The sequence below is a fragment of the Typopeltis vanoorti genome, chromosome 6 (genome assembly GCF_054136105.1).
Source record: "Typopeltis vanoorti isolate ZY-2024b chromosome 6, IOZ_Tvanoo_1.0, whole genome shotgun sequence".
Taxonomy (NCBI): domain Eukaryota; kingdom Metazoa; phylum Arthropoda; class Arachnida; order Uropygi; family Thelyphonidae; genus Typopeltis; species Typopeltis vanoorti.
The window spans coordinates 105,486,909-105,502,233 of NC_143554.1; the positions used below are offsets into that span (position 1 = coordinate 105,486,909).

The window sequence follows — 15,325 nt, forward strand, 5'->3', positions numbered from 1 at the left end:
AAATGCTGCCAAGAAACCCCTCCCACTATCCACCACAGTGAACTACAACAAAATAGTCACCATCCCATACATTAAAGGAACTCACCATAAGAACTGTGTGAGCAAAGAAGTGAGGAGAAGGTTCTTTGCATGGAGAGTGGTTAATGAGTGGAATGCATTGCCTTTAAGGCACTATTGGATGAGATTTATGTGCAATTGGTTGTACCTCCAACAGTGAGTCTCTGACTCCATGAAGATCAGATCTTAATAATAATAATATCTGAAATTGTTATAATTAAAAAATATAAATATAAATGGATGGTACACATTCAAAGAATGAAAACAGAAAGATTACCAAAACAAGCCTTAAAGTACAAGTCATTAGGAAAAAGAAAACCAGGATGTCCTCTTAAACGATTCAACGATGACTTCTAAGGCCAGAACAGGCCATGCTAAGCCTAAATCCTTGATACGCATGATGATGATAATTCTTGACCACAGAGATTAATGAATAACTAATTCTTATTTAGAAGTATTGGTCAAGTGGTAATAAACTATTTAATAACCAACTAGTTTCGCTGGCTATTGCTGTCGGCATCTTCAGGGTACAAATAAGGTAGGCAAGGCAAATTACAAGCTAGATGTTAATTGACAATTCTAATTCAATCAAATTTGATTGAATTAGAATTGTCAGCTAACATCTAGCTTGTAATTTACTAATTTTTATTTAATATATGATACTAATTTAATTCTAATTCAATCAAATTTGATTGAATTAGAATTGTCAGCTAACATCTAGCTTGTAATTTACTAATTTTTATTTAATATATGATACTAATTTAATTCTAATTCAATCAAATTTGATTAAATTAGAATTGTCAGTTAACATCTAGCTTGTAATTTACCTTGCCTACCTTATTTGTACCCTGAAGATGCCGACAGCAATAGCCGGCGAAACTAGTTGGTTATTAAATAGTTTATTACCACTTGACCAATACTTCTAAATGAGAGTTAGTTATTCATTAATAATAATATCTGTTTGATATCATTAGGATGGTATTGTTCATAAGTCCACAGCCTTCTTCTTATAATCAGATTTCTGTTTTGTAAAGAGAAATCTGATTATAAAATGTCTAAAATATGCCTACTATATAAGCCATATATGACTACTATGTTTAAAATATTTTCACATGGATTTAAGGACTCAAAGGATAATGTTGAGTCATTGTTGATTTCCTTTGATCATTTGTTTCAAAAGAAATTAGATACATAGTCATCTGAGATAGCAACATTGTCTATTACCAACTTGATGCATTATATACTAGAAAAGTTTGGGAAAGCTTATCAAGTTTGACTCCAACTGCTGCTGTAGTGTATTTGATTGGGTTAGCACAGATAATTCTGTGCTAGCCTTATAAAAAAGCATTACCTTATAAAAAAAATAATGATAACCTATATAAATTTTTGCAGCAATAGTTTGACTACAGAAACCATCCAGTACTCTAATTCTCTTTTTCACTGTGGCTATTTCTGCAAACTGTTCTGTAATACCAAACTACTGTACTCAAGATAAGGAAAATAGATATGATTCATATATTCAGATCTTCATGTGTCAACAGCATACTGATCTAGCCAAAAGAGGGAAGATTGCAGGAAAAGGAATCTGATATTCTCTAGATTATTCTAAGAGAAAAATTATATCTTTAATGGAAGATAAAAGAGATTTTGTTCACAGACTTGTAGGTCATTTGGAAATTGAAGCTTTTTTTTAGAATCCTGGATATACATGTCAATATTCCTTTGATGTGAGGAATGAATATTCTCTTTCTGATGAAGTGTTGTTAGGAGGAGAGTGATTGTTCATATTTATTGTATTTTAGAAGAAAAATAATCATTGAAGATCATGTTATATTTAATACTATAATTCACTTCTTAGAGAATCCTCCAAAGAGCAGATCAAATGCACTCTGTGGGTAAGGGTCTTGAACTCAAAGATTTTTAGATAGGATGCATAGAATTATGAAGATAGTATCTGTCAGTTTCATCACAGCTGTAAAATTATAATTATTATTATGTGACACCTCCAAGGAGTCTAAGGATTCATTGCTTAAGGGCACTCTACTCCACTCTGCTACACACATCTTATCAATACTTCATTTTCCCACTACCATCAACGCCATCTGCCACCCATCCCCATCAACAACAGTATTTTTTGTCTGTAAATTGTGTGTGTTCCGATGGCTGAGTTGCCTGTATACAGGATTAAAAAAACCAAGTTTCTGGAAGGAAAACCCTGCTACCTCCATATAAGATCAACTAACTCACCCTTGATTGGAAAAGCTCATATAAAGATTCCTCTTGTCTCAATAAGAATCAAACTCGATCCTTTTCCAATCAATGGGTACAATACACTATTGTTCTTCCAATTGCACTAAAGAGATGCTTTTGAAAAAAGAATGCACTTTGTAACATTTGTTTTCAATTCTAGTTTTCATGTAACAATATAATTGTTGATTATTCACTTTGAAGACATGATATCATGAAATTTACATTTCATGATATCATGGAAAAACTAAAGTAATAAATGTTAGTTGTTACTAAAGTAATAAATGTTATTTATTACTTTAGTTTTCCTTACATAATTGTGCATGTATAATCTGTTCAGTGTGTCTATTAATTACATTAGTATTAATAAATAAATGAGATATTTCAAAATATCTGATCTGTTAGCTTTGACATAAAATGCCATATAAAAATTTAGAAGAAATAACTACAGATTCTTTCACTTTTATTCATTTAGTCAATTACTTTATGGAAGTACTTGAATAAAAGATTTCATATCCTGCTTCTCATAGATATACAGTTTGATTGCACCATATTTTGAGATATGGTTTTATGACAAAAGAACTAAAATCTCTTCTAAAGCACATCATCAATCAGTCAGTATTCTAGGATCATGTTTCCTCTTTAGAAAAGAAAGAGAAAAGACAAACTTCTTTTTTATGATACCATACTTTTCAACCAGTTGATAAATTGTCATTAACAGTTTATTGGACATCTGCTCATGCTAGCAGATATATTTACATAAGTCAGTCCATTTCAAAAGTGATGAATAATTAAAACCTTGAGACATTTCTATACAATCATATGAAATTACTTATAGGATAAACTGAAAACAATAGTAAAATTATTCTATTTTCTATTTTCATTGTATTTAAATTGTCCTGTTCTTCTTGAAAATACCATTTGCTGTTTTAAGGATACTTGTGACATAAGACTGAATGATATATGCACGTAAACACAAGAAAGATATTTAATTAACCAAATATTTCAGTCTGAAAATAGCAGACCATCCTCAGTGGTATTACAAGAACAGTTTTAAAAAAATACAAGCTAGAATACTAACAATAGATTGTTAAAAATAGAACACGCTGCGTGATGTTATATCACTAAGTATGAAACGGAATATTTTGAAGTAGAGACACAATTTGGGAAAAAAAAAATGTAATGAGTAATCTTGATTAGACTTTCCCAGATTTTTGATATAAATATACAGTCATTACGATTTAGGTTGGGACGATGGAGCAAGGCCTCTACGCTTTCCTTGAACAAACGTTCAAACCTATAACGGGATCTAACAAGGGATATAACGAGCCGAGTCCTGGACCAAAAGATGCTGTGGTCAGTTTCAATCCCGTGTTGAGCCAATCCAGACTTTTCAGGTTTGTTGTGAAGAATGGAGGATTGATGTTCTTGGATTCTTTTTTCAAGAGACCGTCCAGTCTGTCCAAAATAGGAGAGATCACAGTTGCACGGAATTTGATAAACTCCAGGAAGAGATAAAGTTGAGAGTTTGTCTTTAGGAGAAGGAAAATGAGAAGACAATATTTGTTAATAGGAGAATACGTAGCTGTTAAATCATATTTCTTTAAAATTCTTGCGATAGGTTCTGAAATACCAGAGATATAAAGAATAGGCACTCGACATATTGAAACTTTGTTGTTTTGTGGAGGATTATAAGAATTGAGATGTTGAGTACTTTTTCCAGAAAAGCCATTGAGTTTCATGTGTTGTTGGATAGTAGAAAGTTCTTTCTGTAGATAATCAAAAGTAAAACAATTAGTTTTGGCTCTTCTAATGAGGCATTTTGTAATTTCTGTTTTTTGACATGGATGATGGGCTGATTCTTTAAGAATATAACGACCTGTGAACGTTGGTTTCCTGTATACTGTAGTTGTAAGAATATTTCAAGGTGACCGGATGAGGAGAACATCTAAAAAAGATAACTGGTTATTTTCTTCTATTTCCACAGTAAACTTTATACGATGATGCAAGGAATTGATACTGTTTAAAAAAGAAGGTAAAGAGTCTTTGCTGTGTGGCCAAATAGTAAAGATGTCATCTATATATCTTACCCAAAAGGATGGTGAAGAATGGAGGAAAGACATTGTAAGGGATATTGTAGAGGTAGTGCATTGCCCAACAGTGAATGATTAAGCAGAGGTTATGATAGGTATTGTATGAATAATGGTTAGTATGTGTCGCCCACGTGACTCTTTTGACTCCGTAGAGATGCCCTTATAATAATAATAATTTCAGAAATTTACATAACCCTTTAGTGATTAAGATAGGAGATGAAAATTTCATCGCCTGGTGTGAGACTACCACTCCACTTATTGGAGGCCTGAAGTGGCTTGAAAAAAGTTCCATGTTTGGTTTCTAGAGCAGTGTTCCCATACTATGTAAAAGTAAATAAAAAGAAATACAAAAAAAAAAATATTATTTTTTATTATTTTATTACGTGACACCTCCAGGGAGTCCAAAGACTCATCGATGGAGGGGCACTTACTCTACAACTCTGTCTCCATCACTCAATCCACCAACGCCATCTACTGCCAACCACCACCACTAGTATTTCACAGACAATCACAAACATCCATGCCCACGGCAGGATTCGAACCTGCAGCCTTTTGGCTGAAGAGTGGATACACTAACCGCTCAGCCAACTAGGCCAGCAACACTTTCAAGTTTAAAAACTCTTAAGAATGGATGGTTTTTCTAACTTTTATTACTGTTCTATAATATTATTATTATTATAGAAATCCATTATTTAATCATAAATATGTTGACAATTTCAAAAATGACCAGACCAGAGAACTTAGAGAATGAACCTTTCGTATTACATTACCTAATTGATGTCCTAGGTGATTTTGCTATAGCTATTTATTGCCATTGGGGGGGGGGACAATAATGGGTTTTGTTCTCACTGCAAAAATAGTTTCTTGTGCTCTGGGAAGTTAAAATACCTTGAAAACTTTGATTTTTAATGTGACCTAGATTTACTAAACTCAGCCCTTCATAGCATTTTGAAGATTTCATGTCTCAATTTTTAAAATGGTACAGATAATACAACTAAATCTTAAGTACTAGATTATTCATTCAGTTGATTCTATACATATGGAGTTGATTCTATACATATGGAGGTCCAGTTATCTTTGACTCCTATCAGAGTTTTTCCACCTAATTTCCTGGAAAAGTTCCAAATAGCCCTGTCCTTACATAGGTTCCAATATACCATCCATCATCACATATTTGTTTTCTACTAGAACATTGTCACCCTCTGCAACTTCTGACTCATCCTTATTTTGTGGGTTATATGGATATAGAGCTTGGTACCTAGGTAGTTTCTTTGTGTCAGGGAGAGCATCTGTGTGATGATGCACTGGTTTCTTGGTTTGATGACGTGATGTGGATCCATTAGACTGATCCTCATTTTTCCAATTTGCATTTGAATCTGGCATACCTTCTCCTGGTTCTTTCTGCACCTCCACATATGAGACAGGAAGTATACCTTGCTTATTATCAATCTTTCCTTCTTGCCGGTTAGCATCCACTCTCCTTAGTAGAATGACTTCATTACCCTTTTGTAGGGATAATTCTACAGAAGTCTGTGCATCAAAATCATACTTAGCACAAGCTATTCCATCTGCTATCTTATTTGATTCTGGAATGGTATCTTCTAATGTAATAACCTCAACTTAACTGGTAGGAAAAATTCTAAAAGTTTTTTTACTTTCCCTTTCATACCAATTCTTGTCTAACTGACGTATAATCTTTACTATATCTCCTTTCTTTAAATAAATACAAAGAAAAAAATTCCTTAACCCACTCATGGTGCAAATGTACTATAGGTTTACAAAACCTTTCATTGGCGGAATCCACCCACATAAAAATAAATAAATAAATAATAAAAAGTTAATCTGCAGTCATAATACCACTAGACTTCATTCTGTATCTGTGAACAATAACAACTAGTATAAAGTTGCATTTCTTCATATCAAATGAATGTCAGACATGAAAAGTAAGTTTTTGTCATAAGCCAGATTGCTACAGTTATCATTCCATGGGGTCTTGTGCTTATAATATTCTCTTGCTTTGCATGTGCATCTCAACTGAAGCTTGTATGAAGAAACATAAATTACATTTTGTAGTTCTTCTTCTCCCGTAGTCCTAAATGAACCATTGACTCATTCATGGCTAGTAGGTGATACTCTTTGTTAGCCTCCTCCAGTCATATCGGTCTCTTGTTATTGATATCAGTTGAGAAAGGGAGGAATTTGTCCATTTTTTGATGTTATCAGTCCATTTTAATCGAGGTCAGCCCCTAACCCTTGATCCCGGAATGATTCCTTCTAGTGCTTGCTTTGGAATGCCATTAGCCCTCTCCACGTGTCAGAACCATTTCATCTGTCTTCTTCTTCTGATGACTGTCAGAATATTTTCCCTTTTTCTCCCATCTATTAAATCAATCAGTTTTCAGACATTTTCATTGGTTTCGTGAGCGGCATAGGGAATTCTCGAAAGTCTTCTGTAAGTTTTCATTTCGAAAGACAGGAGTCTCCTCTCATCTTCCTTCAATAAAGTCCAGCCCTCACAACCATACATGAGGACAGAATTCATCAAGGTGTCAATTAGTCTTAGCCTGGTTGAGATTGCTATTCTGTTATCTCCCTACAATGGTTTTAACTTCTGTAGGGCCACGGTTGCCTTAGCAATTTGGTATTTAATATCGGATTTTGAACGACCATCTTGACTCGACATGCTTCCTAGATAAGTGAACTTCTTTACATTCTCAATTTGCTTATTGCCAATTTGTATCTTTAAGAATTCAATGTCTGATTTTGAGGTTATCATTGTTTTTGCTTTTTGTAGGCTTATGTATAATCCATATTTTTTTAATGTTCTGAAAACACGGCTGGTTATCTTTTGTAATTCTTCTTCACTTTCTGCCAGAAGATTGATATCGTCAGCAAAACATAAGTTATTTATTCTTAGTCCGCCAATGTCATCTATGACATATTCCAGAAAACAATTGAAAAGAAGAGGGGACAAGATGCTTCCCTGTCTTACCTCCCGTTCTGCCCGGAACAGTTCACTGCTGTAATTTTTAATTTCAATTCTCATATCAGATGAGGAATAAAGAGATTTAATAATCGTAATGAATTTGTTGTCAATACTATAACATTCTAAAATTTTCCATAATGCCTCATGCATATTGAGTCAAAAGCTTTTTGAAGGTCTACAAAGTTGTGACAGGTTATTTTCTTCTAGGTATTTTTTGCCTAGTATGTGTATTGTAAAAATATGGTCAATTGTACTTCTGGAAACCTGTTTGTTTATCTGATAGTCTGCTTTTTTACATGAAGTCTGCCAATCAGAAGAGCAAGTCTCTGTGTTCCATACGTCCTGGAATAAATTTAGCAAGGTATCTATGATGATATCACCTCTTTCGCGTATCAGTTCCACTGTGACACCATCACTTCCCGGTGATTTTCCTATTTTTGAGGAGCTGACTGCAGCAATAACTTCTTCTTTTAATATCGGGTAATCTCCTTCCTCCGAACCTCCTGGCAAAATTCCGTCCAAAATATCATCAGTCAGTTGAGGGTCTTTTTGAAAAAGTTTGGTTGCGTAACATTTCCGTCTATCAACTATTTTCTGGTTATCCGTGATAGGAGTTCGATCTTCATCTTCTATGCTCCAATTAATTGCGGTAAAAGGTTTGGTTAACTTATTGATAATTTGAAAAGCACTTTTAGAATTATTTTTATTTAAGTCCTCTTCTATATTTTTGCATTCATCCAATATCCATAAGTTACTAGCATATTTGATTTCTTTTTTAATAATCTTAGTAATATTTTTATACTGTTCTCTATTATCACCGCTATTAATATGAACTTTCAAATATCTTCTTTCGTCGCATAGGTCAAAAATATTTTTGGTTATCCATGGTTTATTTATTTTCCTTTTATATCCAAGGATTTCTTCAGCTGTCTCAGTTATCTTTTGTGAGAAATATTTGGTTTTAGATTCGATACTACTATATTTCTTGAAGCTTGTGTCAAAAATTTGTTTTAATTTGTATTTATATAGTGTATTTATTTGGGGATCTTTTAATTTTTCTATATTATATCTTTTACGAGTTGATTTTGTAGGTAATCTTTCCCTCATTTTCATATTCACAGTTGCGATGAACATATTGTGGTCGCTGCTAATGTTGGCTCCAAGAAATGATCTGGTTCTTGTGAAGTTGATGGAGTTTTTAAATCTTGTGCTTACAAGGCTAAAGTCAATTTGGTTATGTGTTTTATCATCAGGGGAAGTCCATGTCCATCTTCTGGAAGATTTATGGGGAAATAGAGCATTAGTAATGGTAAATTCATTTTGTGAGGTAAAATTGATCAATTCAAAACCTCTTTCGTTTGTCTCCACATAGCCATACGGTCCGACAAACGGGAGATAATCCTTGTCGATGTCTGTTCCAATTTTGGCATTCCAATCGCCCTGTACAATCAAAAGGTCTTTTCTATTCGCTCTGGTGATTGTTGCATTAAGTTGACCATAAAACTCCTCTATTTTGGAGTCCTCGTGATCTGTGGTTGGGGCATAGACCTGTATGATGGTGATATTGAGTGGTTTTCCTCTCAGTTGGACTAGAGCAATTCTGCTATTGATATGGTTGAATTCCATGACAGAATTTCGTGATGATTTGTGTATCAAAAACCTGACACCTGCTTTTCCGCTGCAGTCACATCCAGAGTAAAAAAAGCAAATGTCCATCTGTTGTTAGCTCTCCTGTTTTGGGCCATCGAATTTCACAAAGTCCCATAACAGTCCATTTATATCTTTTTAGTTCGTGCTGTAGTAATTTGAGTTGACCTGATTGTAGTAGAGTTCTAATATTCCAAGTTCCGGTTATTAAATGGTTGCGGAGTTTGAATCTGGATCCAGTTTTTCCATTATTTTTGTCAGTGATGGTGGTAGCGCCAGTCGCCAACTTCTCATTGCCACCCCTGGAGCTGGTACCAAATGGCAACGCAGACCTTGTTGAACCGGGCAACGTCCGAGCTGGCATGGTGTGCCATGTTAAATCCTTCGCCGTGAATGTCTAATGGGTGGTAAATGAGATGGAGACTTTAAAGAATCTAATTAGGCCTTTATGATAATGTTTCATGAGGAATTTTTGAAATATTTTTGTACAATGAATGCATGCTCATATCTAAGTTTTAGGAGCCTGCTCACAAGAGTTATGCAAAATTAAAAACATAGATTAATAGCTGTTAACCGTAGCAGCTCCTCGTGCTTGAATTTTGTTGACTTTCTTTCTACTGCTAGCTTATTAAGTTTCTTGTTCTGTAATTGTCAAAATGCAGTTAGTTACTGTTTGCAAACCATCTGCAGAAGTATGCTATTACATAATGAATTTTATGTAGTGTTAAGTAGAAAAATCTAGCTTAGTCCTGTTAAAATTTAGTTAGGTTTTTTAAGAAGGAAAGTTGAACAAACACTCAGGTGATTTAAGTGGGTCTCTGTATTCAGAATGGATGGCATTGATCAAACAGTTTATTACAGTGATCTCTCAATTATCCAACCTACAAATAACAAACCCTTCAGTTAACCAACCACTTAATTCATCCAATATCTTGACTCTTAGCACAGCCAACTAAATATAAAAATACATTAGTAGTTCACTATATCCTCAGTTAACTAACCAGCAAATTAACTTCCCAAATATGATCAGATAGTTGATGTGCTCATTGATCAGATTACTGTGCTTTGTGTAATTCTTATACTTAACTATTCAAAACTATTTCTCCACAAAACAGCATTCGAATAGTTCAGTCAGATATGACCAGAAAAATATATAGTAATAAAATTTGTTGTTGTTGTATATTATAGGAAAATGCACTGTTTCATATTATCATGAAATAGTATTCTGTACACCATTTAATTTATGATCAGACACCCAGAATGTTTCTAATATAATTCCATGTGAGAGTTCCACAGAAAATACTATTATTGTTATTATTATTAAAATCTTTATGAAGTCAACAGACTCATTGTGAGAGGTCTTGTTCAGCTAGCAACATGTCTATGATATTTAACCTTAAATTCACAACGTATTCCAACAGTGCATTCCATCCACCACTCTCCATGTAAAAATTATATTCCCTCCCTTCTTCAATGCACTACCATCATCATCATCATCATCATACCCTTACACAACTTCCAGGAATGGCCTCTAGTTCTCACCTTTGCCTGCACACACACACACACACACATGGCACTTATGTGCTATAGGTTTTGCAGCCTTTCATATGTAAAGTTAATTTAAAAAAAAAAAAATATATATATATATATATATATAATACAAAAGGGATTGTATATAATAATTCTAAACTCCCCTTTTCTTCACCAACTGAAACATCTCTATTTTCTCGTCTCTTCAGTGCCTATCCACCAAACTCTGCAATTTATATTTCCTCATTCTCTCCCTATAATCAACATTCCAAGTATATTGCCTTAGTTTCTCTGCTCTGGATCCTTCCACAGTTTCTAGTTTCTGTTGGAAATTTCATGATATCTGAGCACAGTATTTTATGTGTGTTTATGCCTACCAGTGCCTATCACATTCTGTTCCAATAAGGAAATCCTCTTCTGTTAGCCAGGTCTCATTGATGATAGTAATTTTCAGACTCCCTGTCTGCCAGTGGTATGAACTACTCTTCATTCCTTACGCTTTTAGCATTAATGTAGATATGTATGCCTAATAGCAGACTTCCTGGTAATTCTTAAAACATGACTAGTTAAAATTGGAAGCTGAAGTTGATTCTTCAAACAAATCCTCTACCATATTTCCACAGTTTACATATTTCTTTCTTGACAAAACTAACCTTGCCATCCCAAACTCTCTCTCTTCCTCTCTCTCCATCATTATAATCACAGTTTCAAGCTAATGTAATGCATATGTTCACACTTTCATGTAGCCATCCACACATCAGTTTTCCCTGACTATTCACTGGGTGGTTTCTCCAAGCTCTTAACTAAGTCCATTCAAGTGTAATCCATCTCCTAAGTAAAAGAACAAAATCACCCTATGCATCAACATATTGTACACCATTTTATCTAATATTAGTTTTCATTTTAGATATGAATTATATTACATATTAATTTTATTTGTTTATATTTATTTCAAGTCCTATGGAGAAATCCTGGCTTCGACTAACAGCAGCTACTTGCATACTGAAGTTGTGTTATGAACCTGCATATGCTGATATTCTTAAATCAGATTATTTTCAAATTTTAGCCTTTGTCATTGATGTAAGTTTCATTTAAAAACAATAGAATATAGAAGAATTTATATGATTTAAACATAAGTGTGTGTGTTTGTGTTAAAATAATTACACTGATGTCCAAAGGCTAAGGACAAACTAAATGTTTACTTGTATATGAAAGGTTTTCATGACTACAGCCAAATGTGAACATAAATTTATTGCCAACATACTAATAAATTATATTAGACAAAAAATGTGTTATAATTTCATAAAATCACAGTTGTAGTTAAGGAATTCATGTAAAGTGCTTACAGAAAATTATGCAGACACACATTTCAGTATATGGAATATGTCCACCCCAAACTGTAATGCAGCGCTGATAATGTCATACCATGTTTAGCACTAAGTTATTCAGGAGTTCTTAGGCAAACTGGCCAACTTCAAAGCAAGGACAAGGCCTTATTTGTTTTCTGGAAGGGAATTTCAAGCAGCATTGTGTCTTCCTGTTGTGTCCCAAATGTGTCCTATGGGGTTGAGATCTAGGGGAGCATGCTGGCCACTTGATTCAATTAATATTCTCAGTCTCCAGAACTATTATATCTCCATTGTTTGTGTACAGTGTAGCATGGCATTGTCATCCATAAAAATGAATTCTTCACCTACAGCACCACAGAACAATCAAACATGACATTGAAGAATTTCATTGCAGTATTGTTCATCAGTCACAGTCTCTTTTTTTCAACACTTGTAGTTGGTGCATCCATTAAACATAATGCCTCTCCACACCACAACCCCCTTACCACCGTATCTATCATTTTCAAGAACATTGTCGCAATGGTAAGCAGTATCACTTTCATGTCAGATCAAATGTCATCTAGAATCAAAGGAAAGACTAAAATGATACTCATCTATAAAGAGTACATTAGCCCATTGGTGTCTTGCCAAATTTTTATTGATACAACACTATCAAAACATGCTCTACAATGAGCTGTGGATAAAGAAATACATACTCCAGGCCTTCTGGTATATAGGCCTACTTGTCACAGACGGCCTACAAAGTTTGTCAAGATATCCACATACCTGTGCTTGAATGAAGCTAACTTGCATGCTGACTTGCTGTGGTGCATTTATTACATTTTGCTGTCATAACCAAAAATCTGTCTTCATGCTCCATGGTAGACCGAGGGTGACCTCTTAGCAAACATCTGGAACACGTTTCATTGGTTGGAATGGTGCCCAGAGCCTAGATACAATGCTATGTGAGATTCCAAACTTTCTGGTAATATCACTAATTCTCTGGCCCTCTTCAAGATTTCCAATAATTCTTCCCCACATCATCTAGACCAGGGGTCAGCAAACTGCAGCTTGCGAGCCACATGCGGCTCTTTAGGTACATACATGTGGCTCTCAAGTAAAATTGAAAATGAAAATAAAACTATCATAGTTTAATTTATAAAATTTTTAAAGATTATACAGAGGGAGTGGAGGGGATGGTTGAGCACATGGTAGGCAGGGCAGCCAAACAAAGTGACTAATTAGGATTAGGTTTGAGGGTGCCTCGTCATCTAAGGTCATTTACAGTGCAACAAAGTGACTAATAAGTGATCGCACGTGTGTGTGTTAGCATTTCAACTCAACTGGCTGCTTGCTTTTATCTTTCACTCTTGCAATTTCCGAAAAATATATAAATACTGGGGTTAACTCAAAACACACTTTGTCCAAGTATTACTTAGCACTTCTGAAGATATATCGAGCCTTGGTTGAAGGAGGAAAACCTTCAACAATAAAAATCAATAAACAACAAGCAATTGGTTGAAATGTGGTCATGTGGATAATAGTGTTCACTTCAAATCTGACAAAACAGCAAGGGAGGGTGAAAGCAATAAAACCATATTGTTGTTCATTTCACCCCTCTTTTATTACTCATCATTCTGCCGCTACAAATTAAAATAGTGGCAGAATGTTCATGGAATGAACATTCTGCTGCTATTTTTATTTTTTTTAAATATCCATTTTATTTCAATAATTTTTACTTATTCGATTTTAATTTGTTTTGTTTGGATAATTAAAATATATAGATTTATTTGGTTAATTTAAGTCTGCCTGTGGACCACCTGTCTCATCGTTGCAGACTACCTGTGGGCCGCTGACCATAGGTTGAGAAACACTGCTATAGGGCAGTGGTGGTGAACCTGTGGCACGCCCGAGAATTTTGCTGGCCCGTCAACAATGTACATATGATATCCTTTTATACACTTATAAATTATTCCACTTTTTTTTAATTGTTACAATATGTACAAGTTAAATTTTGTTTTACAGGAGAGAGAGAGCAGCTATGAAGACATGAATTTGATTGGTGCGGTATTAACAAAATATCACGCAACCCAAAGACAAATGGAACCAACAATTTTTGAGTTAAAATGCTAATTCTCTTCAACCAAATTCCATAACATCTGCAACTGTCATAACAACATTCACTATATATTTCTTAGTTTTAAGACATTCACGACGGGGTGTCATTTATCATTTCGGCAGAACTTCTCATTACCAGCAGGTTCAACTCATACAAAGTTTCAACCCTTGGTTGATTTTTATTGCCTTGTTTGCATTTGAGCTGGAAGGGGAACTCGCACAAGCATTATATGGCATGTTTCAATTCGTGGTAGAATTTTATTTGAAGTTAGCCTTTGTGATGGGGTGCTTAAGGGTCAAAGCTGTATAACTGAGAGGAGACCTCCACATAGCCTTTAAAGGAATGCGGAGAACCAACCAGGGCTTCTGACCTAATGTCCAATCCTCACCTTCTCGTGGTGCATCCTGTTGGGTATCTACTTTGATACTGAACGAACGAGGATGGGCTGGCAATTTGGGATTTAGCCAACCAAATTGTATTCTTATTGGTTAAATCAAAATAAAAAATGATGGTACAACATGACAAAATTTCATGCCTGCTGGGGCGTCGCCCGGTTAAACAAGGCCCCCGTTGTTTTCGCCAGGGAACCAGGGCGAACAGCGAAAAGTCAGCTACTGGAACAAATATGAAAACAAACCCCAACTCAACATCACCAGAGTTAAAGATCGGTACTATCAACATAAGAAGCCTGAATGGCAAAGAAATGGAGCTAGCTGAGGAATTAGATAAGTACCAGATCGACATAATAGGGGTGACTGAAACAAAAAAGACTAAAACTGGTGAGGTCTTTCTGAGCAATAAACACAAAATGTTATATTCAGGCAATGACAATCAAGGAAAAGAAGGAGTAGCCATAGTATTCAACACAAAATACGAGGCTAATCTTCTTGAATGGCAGTCAGTCTCAAGTAGAGTAATGTGGGCAAATATGAGAATGGGGAACTGGACAATGAGACTTATTTGTGCCTATGGTCCCACAGAAGGTTCTACTAAGGTAGAAGTAGAGGAATTTTTTGAGGCTTTAGAAAAAGCAACTGACACAATGAAAAAGGAAAAGTTGGTCCTTGTTGGGGATCTAAATAGTAGAGTAGGATATGATTGTGAGACATACAAAAATATTTTGGGAAAATTTGGAGAAAAGAGCAAAGCTAATAATAATGACAAATATCTGTTGGATTTCTGCTCAGGACATGGACTGGTTATTACTAACACCATGTTCCAACATAAAAATGTGCACAAATTCACATGGAGAGAAGAGGCTAGGAATAAGAAAAGTCTCATTGACTATGTTATTGATGATAGTGATGTTTTCTCCCTG

At 34.8% G+C, this 15,325-nt stretch overlaps 2 protein-coding genes across 2 annotated transcripts in view; one reads left to right on the top strand and one right to left on the bottom strand.

The window, feature by feature from the left end:
• Window positions 1–15,325, top strand: part of LOC150105771 (sister chromatid cohesion protein PDS5 homolog B-like) — a 699,562-nt gene that overhangs the window by 564,660 nt on the left and 119,577 nt on the right. Inside the window, exon 21 of the mRNA XM_090394553.1 lies at window positions 11,517–11,640. Within this exon, the coding sequence (XP_090250679.1) occupies window positions 11,517–11,640 (124 nt within the window). The remainder of the gene's footprint in view (window positions 1–11,516; window positions 11,641–15,325) is intronic.
• Window positions 5,485–6,152, bottom strand: LOC150105772 (sorbin and SH3 domain-containing protein 2-like). Its single transcript, XM_090393908.1, is given in 3 exon segments — window positions 5,485–5,568; window positions 5,571–5,998; window positions 6,149–6,152. Coding segments are annotated over 3 exon segments (516 nt in total).